This window comes from Mustela nivalis, assembly GCF_964662115.1.
Source record: "Mustela nivalis genome assembly, chromosome: X".
NCBI classification, from domain to species: Eukaryota; Metazoa; Chordata; class Mammalia; order Carnivora; family Mustelidae; genus Mustela; species Mustela nivalis.
In genome coordinates, this window is record NC_139040.1 from 123671754 (window position 1) to 123686815 (window position 15062).

Here is a 15062-nt window from a genome sequence, read left to right on the forward strand (position 1 = left end):
CACGGTGCGAGGGGACGGGTGCCAGGGGATGAACCAGGGGCTGGTACTTAAGGAAGCAGAGAAGCCAGCAAAGCTTCGATCTGGTCGTACGGGACCTCACACAGGTTCAGGAACACAAGAGCGACAGGATGGCATCATGAGCGCCCCGGGCATGAGGCCCGCTGAGCACACGTGTGTCAGCACCACGTCAGGGCCATGTTCGCACGCCCAGAGGGACCCAAAGATGACGCACAGCTCTGATCCTGTCCTCTTCCGTTTCCCAGATGCTTCGCCGGTGCCCACGTTTTCCTCGTCCGTAGAGGGATGGACTTCTGCCCTGCCCGCACTATACCCGTGTTCTTTCACGTTCCACTCAGTCAGCCCTTTCTGGTTGCCAGTCCACAGTGGTGGCTTTGCACAATCCACAGACAGTGCGCGGGTCCACTTGTCCATCTCACTGGCCCCAAGCCACGGGTGTCCACGGCGTCATGATACGCAAGGGCAAGCTTGCACACGTTTCTACAGAAATGTAAAACTCAAGGCTTTCTCTTAAGGGACATCTAGGACGTTTTCACTTCCACTAGGGAATTCTTCCCAAGGTGACAGACATTGCCCCACCGATGGGACTGGACTTTTCCATCTTGCACACTGCGCCCCGTTATTTGCCACGCGGGCTGCAAACGTACAACTGTCTGTTCTCCCAAGTTCGGTCGTCCGCCTTTGCCGTAGCACTGAACGGTCTCCAAGGCTTCACGGGAGTAGAGCACAGCAGCGCACGCTGTCCCAGAGCCGGTCGGACGCCGTGTGACGAGCACGGGCACTGGACCACTGGGGCCTTCCCTCGCCACCCTGGGGCGCACGCAGACCGGTCCTCCCGCTGGCTTCCCGGGGGCTCTGCAGCTCCTTCCACCAACCCTGCCGCCTCGGGCGCGACTGCTTTCTTCCCCAGCTCCTGTTTTCTCAGTATTCCTCATCTTTCTTTAGGTAACACCAGCCAATCAAAAGACTTCTTTGTTCCTAAAAGACTTCTCACTTCCTAAAAACAAGAGAGTCCGATCTGCAGCTACCTCTCCCGGCTTGAAGAGCTTTCCCCCTCAGTCCGTTGTAGTCTCTTTGAAGGCCGCAGCCCCTGGCAGCTCTGTTCCTCCTCAGTGGTCCCACTTCCGTCCTGCGCTCGGTCAGCCAGCCTCGCTCACGGGATCCCTCCGAGTCACCGTGTTCCGCGGCATCACTGTCCTCACTCCCCAGCCTGTCTTTACACACATGAAGATCTGTTCCCTTGGCCATTTCTTGCTTCCCAGCTCTAGAACTTCTTGAATATTTCGCTGAAGAAAAAGTTACTGAAAAACTACTTGGACTTTTTTTTTTTTTTTTAAGATGTTGTCAGAGCACAAAGCAGGGGTAACAGCAGGCGGAGAGGGAGAAGCAGGCTTCCCGCTGGGCAGGGAGCCTGATGTGGGACTCTAACCCAGTACCCCGGGATCATGACCTGAGCCGAAGGCAGACCCTGAACTGACCGAGCCACCCAGGTGTCCCTGCTTCTAAATTTTTAAAAAACCCCCAAAGTATTAGTTAAATCTGTGTAAGAATCAAAACTACACATTATGTAAATACCTACACACACACACACACACACACACACACACAAAATATGGGCTGAATTGTGTCCCCTCAAAATACGTATGTTAATAGCCCTAGCCCCCAGTCCCTCAGAATGTGACTCTATTTGGAGACAGGGCCTTTAAAGAGGTAATTAAGTCAAAACAAGCCCACTAATCCAATCTGATTGGTGTCCTTTCGAGAGGGAGAAATTTGGACACAGAGACATGGTGGCATGGGGGGGTGGGGGGGGAATGCTGCACACAGAGTCAACGTCATCTGCAGGCCAGAGAGAGAGAGACCTTAGGACAAAATAAACCTACCAACACCTTGATCTTGGACATAGAGCCCCCAGAACTGTGAGAAAAATTCCCACTGTTTAAGCCACCCAGTATGCATTTTGTTACAGCAGCCCTAGCAAACTAGTACAATATGCTTCCCTTACATACTAAATATCTAGCTTGATACCCAAGAAATAGACACGTGCTGCCTCCACGGACAGGAACTGGGTAGCAAGGGTACAGATATCTGTCTCTTAAGTCTTATTAATTTTTTTTTTTAAGATTTTATTTGACAGAAATCACAAGCAGGCAGAGATGGGGGAAGCAGGCTCCCTGCCGAGCAGAGAGTCTGATGCAGGGTTCGATCTCAGGACCCTGAGATCATGACCTGAGCTGAAGGCAGAGGCTTAACCCACTGAGCCACCCAGGTACCCTCTTAAGTCTTATGATTTTGAAACGTGACTCATCTATTCAAAAAATGAACAGAAAATTTATTCCTGGGGCACCTGGGTGGCTCAGTCATTAAACATCTGCCATCGGCTCAGGTCATGATCCCAGGGTCCTGGGATCCAGTCCCACATCAGACTCCCTGCTCAGCGGGAGGCCTGCTTCTCCCTCTCCCACTCCCCCTGCTTCTGCTCCCTGTCTCTCTGTCAAATAAATTTTTAAAATCTTAAAAAAAAAAAATTTACTCCTAATACCCACTGTTGAATAAGGTGTGGGATAGTGCTGCTGGATGTCTGTCACTAGAGAACAGTCTGGATAAATTGGTAAACATCCGTACAGCTGATGAGGTAGATATACTGTAATAAAGTATGTTCACATATATTAAGAGGAAATAGCAAGTCACAAAGCCATGGGACACTTTAGACTGGGAGGGTGGGAGGCGGGAAGCAAATCCCCTAGAGAAAAAAGAAAGAATATATAATATACAACAATTTGTTAATGGATTCCTATTTCAGTTTTTTTGATGGAGGATTACAGTTTTGGGAGCGGGGATTGATTATAAATACTAAAAGCAACAACTGCCTCTAAGCGGAGAACATGAAGAGATTTAATTTCCCCATAATTCAAAATGTCAAAATGTTTTGCATATAGCCAAATTGTTCTGTTAGGAGAGGAGACTGTCAAAAGCTTAGCTTACGGAATGATACTGCTATTCTTTTCCAGGGACTCCCCATGAGCAGGACATGCTAACCCGGACGCGGCACATCCTGACAACCGTCAGTGGGTTGCTTTGCCTCTGCAGGATGGGACAGGCACAAACGCAGGGTATATGAACTTTACCTGCAAAAAGACTACAAATCGCTTTATCAAAATCTCCTTGAGTAGAAATCACTCAACAGTGTTCAATGATAGGGAAGGCATTACATATGTGACCTAACAAAGATGTCGTTTATCCTCACACGAAGTACAATCCTTAGTATTTCCTCCAGGAGTGATCAAGTTGGCTTCTGTTTTGGGGGTGGGGAGCCCACACGTGGCACACGAATGATTACCAGTGAGAGCAATTCTGACACAGAGAATGAAAATGTGAACACTTAAATAGTTTTAAAGAGAATGAAGAAGTAATCAAATAACTACAGTGCAAATGCAGTAGGTTTTAATCTTTATTATTTAACATTATTGCTTTCGGGAATTTTTTTCCCTCAACCAGGAACTGAATGCTAATTACATAAAAATATACACATATAAAAAGTAGTTCTCCATTTTCCCAGGAAAAAAAACAAACAGTAACTTCCAGAATATCCAAGTGTTTTAATTATAATTAAAGTACTGATCATCTCATTTATTAGCTCGGTAACGTACATATTTAAATTACACGTTACAGACCACCATTACAATTTATAAATGTACGGTGCCACTACTGAGTACATTGATCCTTCCACGAGTGGATGTGTCCCTTCTCCCACCCACTAACAAACAGCAATATGGTTAGTTTAATTTTATGAGTAGATGATCCATTGCTGCAAATGCTAATTCTCTTCTCCACCCTGCGTTTTTCTGTGTATGTGTGTGAGTTGGTTAGATCACACAGGCAACCTCTCTAAACGGTCAACAGCAAGACGAGCTAGGCTTGGGCTTTCGGTGCAGACTGACCGTGTCTGTCTGGATCAGGTGGTCTGACCTATCCTCAGTAGCAAGCACTCTTCGAACCGCTTCCTCAAAGGCTGCTGCGACATTTGTGGCATCTTTTGCGCTTGTTTCAAAGTAAGGATAGTCGCCGTTGTCCCTGCACCAGGCCTGGGCTTCTTCTGTAGACACTTGACGTTCGCTTATGTCGATCTTGTTGCCTAAAATCACGAAAGGAAAGCTCTCGGGCTCTTTCACATCTGCGTAATATATGAACTCTTTCTTCCAGTTACTCAAGTTCTGGAAGCTCTGGGAATCATCGACACTGAAAGTGAGCAGGCAACAGTCAGAACCTCTGTAAAATGGCGTCCTCAGGCTTCTGAATCGCTCTTGACCGGCTGTGTCCCAAATCTGCATAGTAACAAAATGTCCGTCCACCTCCAAATCTTTATTTAAAAATTCCACACCTATTGTATGGAAGAGCTGGGTATCAAACTTATTGGTCACATATCTGTTCATTAGAGAGCTCTTCCCAACTCCACCATCTCCAAGGAGAATTACTTTAAAAAGCGAAGATTTTCCTGCCATTATTAATCTCAAGGTTTTGACTTTAGAACCCTGTAAAATAAAAAGGTACCATTACATTCCTTTCGACCTGTACATTTCTCTACATGATTCTATGAATATCAGTGCATAAGGGAAATAAAACGCTGAGTCCCCCTTCCTTTCTGTACAGAAAATACCTAACAGCAAGAGCTCCTATATAGCCTGAGCACTCCACCACATCCCAGATGCGGCCCTGCTGCTGCTCCGAAGACGGCCGGTGAGGGCTCACTCTTCCCCTCCTCGGGTCACAGCTGACAGGCAGAGACTCAAGGCCAAGTCTCACCCCAAAGACCCTGCTCTCCACCATCACTCTCTGCTCACAGTAAGCCCCGCCACTATCTGTTAGAGACGCACGAGGAGGCCAAAGTAGGCAGGTATTTGTAACAACTTCAAACAGCCCTTTGGTGACACAGTGACAGTTTTACTGATGGCTTTCATCTTGTGCCAAGGGTTTTCTCTATGACCTCCCCTTTCTCTTGCGACGCTATTACCATAGGCACTGGTGACCAGGAAACCAGAGACAGAAGCTGACTGATCTGGCTGTGAACAAAAATAAGCCAATGACTGAGTGAATGGACTCCATTCTCTGCCTTAGGAACACTATTTGGACTTGGCTAAAATCAACGTCAGCAGCAATGGAATTTTTTAGCGGAGTATCATAATCTAGCACATTCTGCCCACAAGATTCATTTGGGCGGCTGCAACTCTTAATAAATTCGAACCTGAGCTGTCACTTGTATGTTTCCAGAGGGAATGACATAAGCCTTAAAAATGTGGTACTCTAGGGGTGCCTGGGTGGCTCAGTGCGCTAAGCCTCTGCCTTCAGCTCAGGTCATGATCCCAGGATCCTGGGATTGAGCCCTGCATCGGGCTCTCCGCTCAGCAGGGAGCCTGCTTCCCTTCCTCTCTCTCTCTGCCTGCCTCTCTGTCTACTTGTGATCTCTGTCTGTCAAATAAATAAAATCTTTAAAAAAAAAAAAATGTGGTACTCTAGGGGCACCTGGGTGGCCCAGTCGGTCAACCATCTGCCTTTGGCTCAGGTCATGATCTCAGGGTCCTGGGATCGACCCCCACATCAGGCTCCACACTCAGTGGGGAACCGGCTTCTCCCCCTGCTTCTGCCACTACCCCCAGCTTGTGCTCTCTGTCAAATAAATAAATAAAACCTAAAAAAAAAAAAAAAAAATGCAGTCCCCTACATACTCTTTTGGGGAAGCCATGGAGCAGGGTTAAACATTTCCTTTTACCACAGACACCACGCTATGTGGGGTAGAATTTCAGATGCCCACTTTCAGATGGCTACTTTTTTTGTTTTGTTTTGTTTTTAAAGATTTTATTTATTTATTTGACAGACGGAGTTCACAAGTAGGCAGAGAGGCAGGCAGAGAGAGAGGGAAACAGGCTCCCCACTGAGCAGAGAGCCCGATGCAGGGCTCAATCCCAGGACCCTGGGATCACGACCTGAGCTAAAGAGAGAGGCTTAACCCACTGAGCCACACAGGCACCTGTTTTTTAGTTTTCTAAAGATTTATTTATTTATTTATTTACCAGAGAGTTTGGGGGGGGCAGAGAGCATGAGAGTACAAGCAGGGGCAGCAGCAGCAGGAGAAAGCAGGCTCCTTGCTGAGCAGGAGCCCAATGTAGGACTCATCGCAGGACTCTGGGATCACGACTCAAGGCAAAGGCACTTAACCAACTGAGCCACCCAGGCAACCCCCAGATGGCTACTTTTTTTTTTCTTTTTAAAGATTTTGTTTATTTATTTGACAGACAGAGATCACAAGGAGACAGAGAGGCAGGCAGAGAGAGGAGGAAGCAGGCTCCCTGCTGAGCAGAGAGCCTGATGCGGGGCTCAATCCCAGGATCCTGGGATCATGACCTGAGTCGAAGGCAGAGGCTTTAACCCACTGAGCCACCCAGGCGCAGAAGGCTACTTTTAAGTGCCAACAGGACCACTGTTCCTATTTAAGGCTTCTGTTTTTAGGGATGCCTGGGTCCCTAAAACAAGGAGTCCCGTATCGGGCTCCTTGCTCGGCAGGGAGCCTGCCTCTCTGCCTGCTTGTGTGCTTTCTCTCTCTCTTTCTGACAAATAAATAAAATCTTTAAAAAAAAAAAAAAAGGGCTTCTGTTTTTATTCTTTATTATGGAAAATTTCAAACATACACAAAATTTCTGAATAATGAGAATACTACAATGAAACCCCCCCTGGATCCCCAACCTAGTTTCACCAATCATCAGCTTATGGCAAATCCTATTTCTTCCATAACTCCCCATTCTCCCCACTTATTTTGAATCAAATTATATCATTTAATCTGTAAATATTTCACTATTACATGGCTTTTAAATACATTAAAATTTGTAAAAGGAGACAACCTTTGGAGTAGCACTAATAAATTTTCTGTAATGACGGAAATGTCCTCCAACTGCACTGTCCAATATGGCAGCCACTAACCACACGTGACTACTGAGCATCTGACATGTGGCTGGAGGCAATGAGGAACTGAATTTTAAATTTTATTTAAGTGTAACTAATTTGAATAGCCACATTTAAAAAGGCAACAGCTGTAGTGGCCAGCACAGTTCTAGAGCAAAAATGGTAATTAACTTTAACATGAAAGTGGAGAGATTATGAATCCCTCAATGGGAAGGTAATGAGACATGAAAAATCATTGTTACACTGACTAGGATGGATTTGGAAATTCACTGCAGTAAACGTTATCTGGCTATATCCTGGTTATATCCAAATGTGACCTAGTATAATGGAATCAAATACTCCCTGTAATGTGTAAGAATTCTGCATTTCCAACTACATGATACGCTATTCTGGTAAAACCTGTAGAACTTGCCTGTAACTCTTATTGGCTCTTTTAAATTACTACTGCTGTAATTACTACTATAATTGATACAATTTAAATTGGCCAACAAAACTGTGAGGCAATCAAAGTACTTACCTCTTGGGAGACTTTTCTGACTTCATGGGTTTGCTCTGCTCAATGCCCAAACTAAATTCATGTCAGAGAGGAAACTGAAACAATCCCAAACCCCTTAATCTCTTGACATAGGTAACAACTTGATAAAATCTGTTTTTTTTTTTAATGTTGCTTAAACAATTTCAATTCATACAAAAAAAAAAAAAATAATAAGAATAACAAAACCAAAAATGCATGCCAGCTATTATGACATGGGGAAAAAGCACTGGTTTAAGGCCTTATCCTTAATGCTCTTCACTGGTTCTCCAGAGATTTAGATCTAAGTCCAACTTCTAAGACAAGACACCTTAGCGCTGCTCCCCATTTTTAACTTCAGTCATTTGGAAACGCACAGTCAGATGGGACTGAAATTCAGTTCTACTTGCTCAGCTCTCATGCTCTCCCTGGCCTTGGCCCTGGCACATGCTGCTTCCTCTGCTGGTGATCCTACCCCACCTCACCTAACAATGAACTGCTGAGCCCTCGGACCTACTCAGCATGGTCATCACCAACACCAGGAACGTTCCCCCAGTAGCCCCCATCCCACAGTTGTTCCTTTCACAACACAAAAGTTCCATTATGTGTTCTAAGGATGTAAGAGATGTGCGTGATTCTAGTGCATCATTAATTCCAATATTTGAGTAAGCTCTAACTACCTGACCAGACACAAAATTTTACTGCACAGCACTGAATTGACAGGATCTTCACAGCAAATTACAAACCAGATTATGCAAACTAGTAACCTCCACCCAGGTGACTAGCTGCATATATCTACCAAATTAAGTCTCAGACATTCCTTGAGATTTTTCATTTATAATTTTATCAGGATACTTTGACACAGTTCTTTTCTTTTTTCATAATAATGTGGGACTTCCTGGTTGGTGCCATTGTGCTAATTAAACAAATCTGGGGTACTCTAGATCCATGCACCAGGAAGTGGGATATGATTTTCTACAATTCCCATGAATAATGTGGGGCTTCACAGATACCCTATTTGCAAGGATGCTGGCATTCGCTAACACAGTATATATACAAACATTTCTCTGATTCTTACTGTAGAGTTGTATATAAACATACATGGTGATACAGGTAAGTATATAAACCATCTTATTTTCCACGGAATCCAACACAAGCTAGCTTCAGGCAATCTATACATTAACATGACCATCACTGGCTTAGAGACATTAAAAATACTCCCTTTTTCTCTTCTAAAAACAGTAAAATCCTTTCAAACTTCAGTATAAGATGAATGAATAAAGGTATCCCGTTATTTTCAAAACTTACCTTAAAATATAATGTGAAGTCTTTTATACCCCACAGTTCGGAATGATTGCCCACGGGCAATAATGAAAATCCTCCCCAAGGTTAAAACATGACTTTAACAATTCAGCTAAATTTGATAAAGATTTCTGAATAAGAAAAGCATTATTACTTAAGTCACAAATGTTACCTTAATTGTTCAGGTCAAGCAGCATCATTATCTGCAAAGAAAAAATTAGAAAGCTCACCTTAGCAATGGACTTTTAATTTGTTTTATAGTTTTTAGAGTTAAAAACAAAAATTAAGGGCGCCTGGGTGGCTCAGTGGGTTAAGCCTCTGCCTTCGGCTCAGGTCATGATCCCAGGGTCCTGGGATCGAGTCCCACATCAGGCTCTCTGCCTGCCTCCTCTCTCTCTCTGCTCTGCCTCTCTATCTGCTTGCGATCTCTCTCTCTGTCAAATAAATAAATAAAATCTTTTTAAAAATAAAAAAAAAAAGAAATTAAAATGTGAATATGACTTGTATTAGCACCCAGATTCTTTTTTTTTTTTTTTAAGATTTTATTTATTTGAGAGAGAGAGACAGTGAGAGAGAGCATGAGCGAGGAGAAGGTCAGAGGGAGAAGCAGACTCCCCATGGAGCTGGGAGCCCGATGCGGGACTCGATCCCAGGACTCCGGGATCATGACCTGAGCCGAAGGCAGTCGTCCAACCAACTGAGCCACCCAGGCGTCCCTAGCACCCAGATTCTTAATTTAAAAGGAAAACCAGAAAAAATAAATAAAAATAAAAGGAAAACCACACCTGAAAGCTGCCCATGACCTTTCTCAGCTCCCCCCAAAAATCCTAGAATCAAACACTACACACTTTTTTAAAGGTTTTTATTTATTTATTTGTCAGAGAGAGAAAAAGTATGTGTGTGCAGCCACACAAGCAAGGGAAGCAACTGACCCCCCCCCAGATGCTCCCAAATACTACATGTTAATCATTATTTTATTCAAGAAGGTTTTTGCCTGCCCACCCTTCTAAGTTTCACACTCAGACAAATATAAATTTTTTTTTTTTAAAGATTTTATTTAATTGTCAGAGAGAGAGAGAGAGCACAGGCAGACAGAGCGGCAGGCAGAGTCAGAGGGAGAAGCAGGCTCCCTGCCGAGCAAGGAGCCCCTTGTGAGACTCAATCGCATGACACTGGGATCATGACCTGAACCGAAGGCAGCTGCTTAACCAACTGAGCCATCCAGGTGTCCCCAAATATAAAAATTTTTTAGGATAAAATATAAAATATGGGGGCATCTGGGGGGCTCAATCAGTTAAGCATTTGCCTTCGGCTCAGGTCATGATCTCAGGTCCTGGGATTGAGCCCTGTGTTGGGTTCCCTGCTCAGGGGGGGGAAGACTGCTTCTTCCTTTCCCTCTGCTACCTGTGCTCTCAAATAATAAAAATTTTTTAGAAATGTAAAATGTCAGTCTTCAAAATTTGCCCAAGTTTTGAGTGGCTTAGAATAATCCTATTCCAAAGAATTAAATAAAGCTAACACAAACAAGAAAAAGTAATAGTCACGAGAAGGAGGGGCACCAACACAACAAAGGAAAAGCTGGGCTGAAGCTACGGTGACACTGTGCGGCGACACTGTGCGGAGAAGCTGCTGGGCAGCTAAGGCAGACGTGAGAACTTTCTTGTGACAGAACAGCAAGCCACTATCAGAAAGGAGGAGGGTTCTTGGTGCCAAAGGCCAAGAGCACACACCTCTGGGCAAGCTACCTGACATCCTACCTCCTGGGGCTGTTGGGAAGATTCACTAGGTCACAGACAATAGTAAAAGCATTTCACCACAATGCCAAGTTCATTGCAGGAGCACAGGAAGTTTCTGTGGCATGAATACATGAAGTCTTTACTGGTGGTTTCAAGGAAAAGTTTTTTTCATGACCATTTCTTAAAGTCAAACTTCAGTAAGGGTCCTGGGCAGAACAGAGAGGAGGATTATGCAGGCGGACGTGAAGAAGCAGAAGGATCCTCGCCATGGAGATCGAATCAACGGGAAGGTTTCTGAGTGACAGATTATGCCGGAAGCTGGGCTAAAGCACTAATCTCTCTTAGTCTAAACCAAAGGTTTTACCCCCAACACAGACCTTTTTTAAGCAAAGGGTTGTGAAACTTACATACAGCAGCCCTTAACTTATAAATTCAATCAACGAATAAATGAGACTCTTCAGAATTTTGATATCTGGCTTTAAAGATGAAACAGCAACAGTAACAACGGCTGTAACAGTGACACTGACTACGCCCTGTATGCCCTTACTCTGCTTCACTGTATCCACTCCTCTCAAGTGTCTCCCCATCCTCACACTACAGATGAGGACCCTGACTCGGGTCTACTACCTTGCCCGAGGTCATACAGCTAGGAAAAGATGGGAGAGAGGGAGACTATTCCACAGCCTGCCATGTAACCTACCAGACTCAGTGTCTTTGCATTTATTTCTGAGGGTTTTCCTGTTGGCTGCTGCAGGCACAATGAAAATCAGTAGCTGGGATGCTGAGTCTTTCAACTGCTGACTTTATTTCAAGAACCACACAAGACGAGTTAACCTGACAGAACCAGTAGTGTTCAATCCACTGAAAGGTACTATAAATAAAGCACATCTAACTATGCCTAAGGTTGTTTTGCTTTGTTTTTAAGATTTTATTTATTTGAGACAGAGAGGGAGGGAGACGTAGACTCCCCAACAAGTGCAGAGCCCAACATGGGGTTCCAGCCCAGTACCCTGGATCGTGACCTAAACCGAAGGCAGGCACTTAACCAACTGAGCCACCCATATGCCCCAAGTCCTAAAGTTTTAACAGAATTTCAACGGTTTAAATTTTTTTTTTTTGAAGATTTTATTTAGGGGCACCTAGGTGGCTCAATGGGTTAAAGCCTCTGCCTTTGGCTCAGGTCATGAACCCAGGATCCAGGGATCGAGCCGCGCATCGGGCTCTCTGCTCAGCATGGAGCCTGCTTCCCCCTCTCTCACTGCCTGCCTCTCTGCCTACTTGTGATCTCTGTCTGTGAAATAAATAAATAAATAATCTTTAAAAAAAAAAAAAAAGATTTTTCTTTTTTTTTACAGAGAGAGAGAAAGTGGGGGGTGGCGAGCACACACCCACAAGCAAGAAGGAACAGAGGGAGAGGGGCAGTAGACTCAATGCTGACTGTGGACACTGGCGTGGGGCTTGATCTCACAACCCTGAGATCATCACCTGAACCGATAGGGAGAGTTGGATACTTAACTGACTGAATCACCCAGGCGCCCCATACATGCTTTAAATGCAACGTGAATCAAATGTTGGCAGAACTCTGAAGCATCTCCCCAGAAGTCTGGAGTTCCACAGAGGGGGTGGAAAGCAGTGTTTATTTCAACAAGCGCTTAGTGAAGCCTCCTTTGTGCCACACCCACCCAGCCCCTGCGGGTGCTGCTCGCAGTTGGGAAAGTGACAATCTGCACACAACCCATGTGTGCTACACCTACGGCAAGACCTACCAATGAAAGGCACCTGACAGAAACCAAACCATCTGAACAGTACCGGGGATTCTGCCCAGCATCTCCGTCGGTGAGTGAGAGAGGCAGCGTGCACTCCTGCGGCGCTCAGCCACACCCAGGCCCCACATGTGAGCATTTCGCATGTGAATCCAGACATCGGGGGCACTTAATTTTCACACACTGCGGCCCTGTAACTCAGCCAGCTACTTCACCTGCTGCTCAGTTAAAAAGGTGGTAACTTCCACGGCCAGGGGAAACCGGGCTGTGTGCAAGTGTGTCCATGAGAAACTACACACCAGTTCCCAGAGCAGGCTCTTCCAAAGCTACGTCTCGAGGATCACTTTGCTGTCCATGGAGAGCAGCCTCGCCAAGGTCTGATTCCACCGTAGGGGGATCTGACCGCGGCTAACTGGGCCTAATCACAGGCTGAGCTCAGAAGCGGAAAGCTCAGCAATACGGGGAGGAGAAAACCCCGAGAGAAGCAGAGGGAGCCAAAGCCAGGAAGGGGCAAAGGCGGCCTGGCAGAGGAAGGGCGCAGCGCAGGCCTGAGCACCGGGAGCCCAGAGGGAGGAGAGCGCTGGCCGCACGGCCTGGAGGGCGCAGCGCTGGAACACGCAGGGCCTGCGAGCCGCGGGAAGGATCCACACCCCCGCGATGATGACAGCCCTGAAACAGCTTCGAGGCGGGCAACCTGCTCAGATGCGGGGCAACCTGCTCAGATGCGGAGTCCGGAAAGGTAACTGGCTGAAGTCAGGGAAAGAGGAAGGCCTCCAGAAGAGCTTCAACGAATGCCCTTAGGGTTCCTTTCAACTACCAATGACATCAGCAGGCTTTGGGATTGAAAATGGTGGCTTTTCTGCCTTGTAGGGTATCCTGCAGTAAAATGTTCCCTCTGCGGCTTATACCTCACCTCGCTCTGATCCTCTGCTCTTGCTACCCTTCTAACTCCTGCTCGGCCCTACAGATGAAACCAGACCTCATGTCCCACTGAAGTCCCTTCCCCCACATGCCTCATGCACCCTGAACATGCCTCTAGGTGCAGAGGTAGTAACAGTGAAACTGGCATGCCTACTATGTCCAATAAAAATGAAACATGCTCAGGGCACCTAGCTGGCTCAGTCTGTGGAGCGTGCAACTCTTGATCTTGGGGTTGTGAGTTCAAGCCCCATGCTGGGTGTGGAGATTACTTAGAAAAAAAAAAAACAAAAAAAAAAAAACAAAAAACAAAAAAAAATTTTTTTTAAAAGAAACATGCTCTCTAAAAAAGATTTGTTTCGTGGAAACATTATACAATTAAAAAATGTCCATACTTTCCCCCAAGTTATCAATTTTCTAAACTATAGAAAAAAATACATCCCCATACTATTCTAAAATCATCTCAAAAAGAAAAAAAGGAAAGAAATTTTGCAGAAATGTAAACTGGAGGGCAAATGCAAATGCCCTGAATGCCAAATTGGAGATGTTTTTCACTCCCTGAGGAAACACGGAGAGGTGGGACTGTATAAATACACTGTTGCTGAGTGTTGACAGAGCACACAGACCACGATCAAACCACATAAAACCTTACAGGTTTATATCAAAGTTTGCAAGAGGGACACCTGGATGGCTCAGTCAGTTGAGAGTCAGACTCTTGGTTTTCAGCTCAGGTCATGATATCAGGGCTGTGAGACTGAAACCCATGTCAGGCTCCAAGCTCAGTGGGGAGTCTGCTTGAGATCCTCTCTCCCTCCGCCCCTCCCACTTGTGCACTGCCTCTCTCAAATAAATAAATAAATAAATAAATAAATAAATAAATAAAATCTTTTAAAAAAATTTTACCAATCTATTTACCAATTATTTGAGAGAGAGAGAGCACATAAGCCCAGGACCCTGAGATCACGACCTGAACCAAGGATAGACACTTAACTGACTGAGTCACCTCACCTAAGTGCTCCTAAATAAATAAATCTTTTTTTTTTTAAAGATTTTATTTATTTGAGAGAGAGAGCTTAAGCATGGGGAGTGGCAGGGAGAGAAGCAGGCTCCCCACCAAGCAGGGAGCCCAACGGAGGACCTGATCCCAGGACCCAGAGACCATGACCTGAGCTGAAAGCAGTCGCCCAACTGACTAAGCCACCCAGGCACCCTAAATTTAAAAATCTTAAAAACAAAAAACAAGTAACCCAATTTAAAAATGGACATAAATGGTCAACATCATTAGCCAGAAGGGAAATGTAAACCAAACTACAATGAGATAGAACTTCATACCTCTAGGATGGCTAGAATCAAAGAAGACAGACAATAAACAAGTACTGATAAAGATATGGAGAAACTGGAACCCTCACACACAGCTAGTGGAAATGTAAAATGGTGCAATGACAGTGGAAAATAGCCTGGTTCTGCAAAAAGTTAAACACAGACTTTCCATATGACCCAGCAATTCCTCTCTTAGGTATATACCTAAGCGAAATGAAAATATCCCCCACACAAAAACTTGTACATGAATGTTCACAGCAGCATTATACATAATAGCCAAAAAAGTGGAAACCACCCAAATGTCCATCAGCTGAGTCGTTAATAATATCACATGTGGCGTCCCATTTCTATGTAATGTTCAGAACAGGCAAACCCATAGGTAGTAGATTTGTGGTACCAGGAAATGGGTGGGGAAAGGTAAATGGGGAGTGATTGTTAACAGGGACAGGGATTCTTTTGGGGGGGGGGGTGATGAAAATATTCTGGAATTAGATAGTGGGTGATGGCTGCACAACTTTGTGAATATACTGAAAACCACTG

General features: G+C 45.1%; 1 protein-coding gene across 2 annotated transcripts in view; it reads right to left on the reverse strand.

The window, feature by feature from the left end:
• Positions 1–3456: 3456 nt before the first annotated feature.
• The window catches only part of RAB9A (RAB9A, member RAS oncogene family), a 32577-nt gene continuing 20971 nt past the window's right edge, over positions 3457–15062 (reverse strand). The window contains exons 4-5 of one of the 2 annotated variants that reach the window (XM_082717060.1): positions 8958–8988; positions 3457–4550 (exon numbers count right to left, since the gene is read on the reverse strand). In XM_082717060.1, the coding sequence (XP_082573186.1) occupies positions 3915–4520 (606 nt within the window). In that variant the 5' untranslated portion in view covers positions 4521–4550; positions 8958–8988 and the 3' untranslated portion in view covers positions 3457–3914. The remainder of the gene's footprint in view (positions 4551–8957; positions 8989–15062) is intronic. The other variant, XM_082717061.1, reaches the window with a different exon arrangement.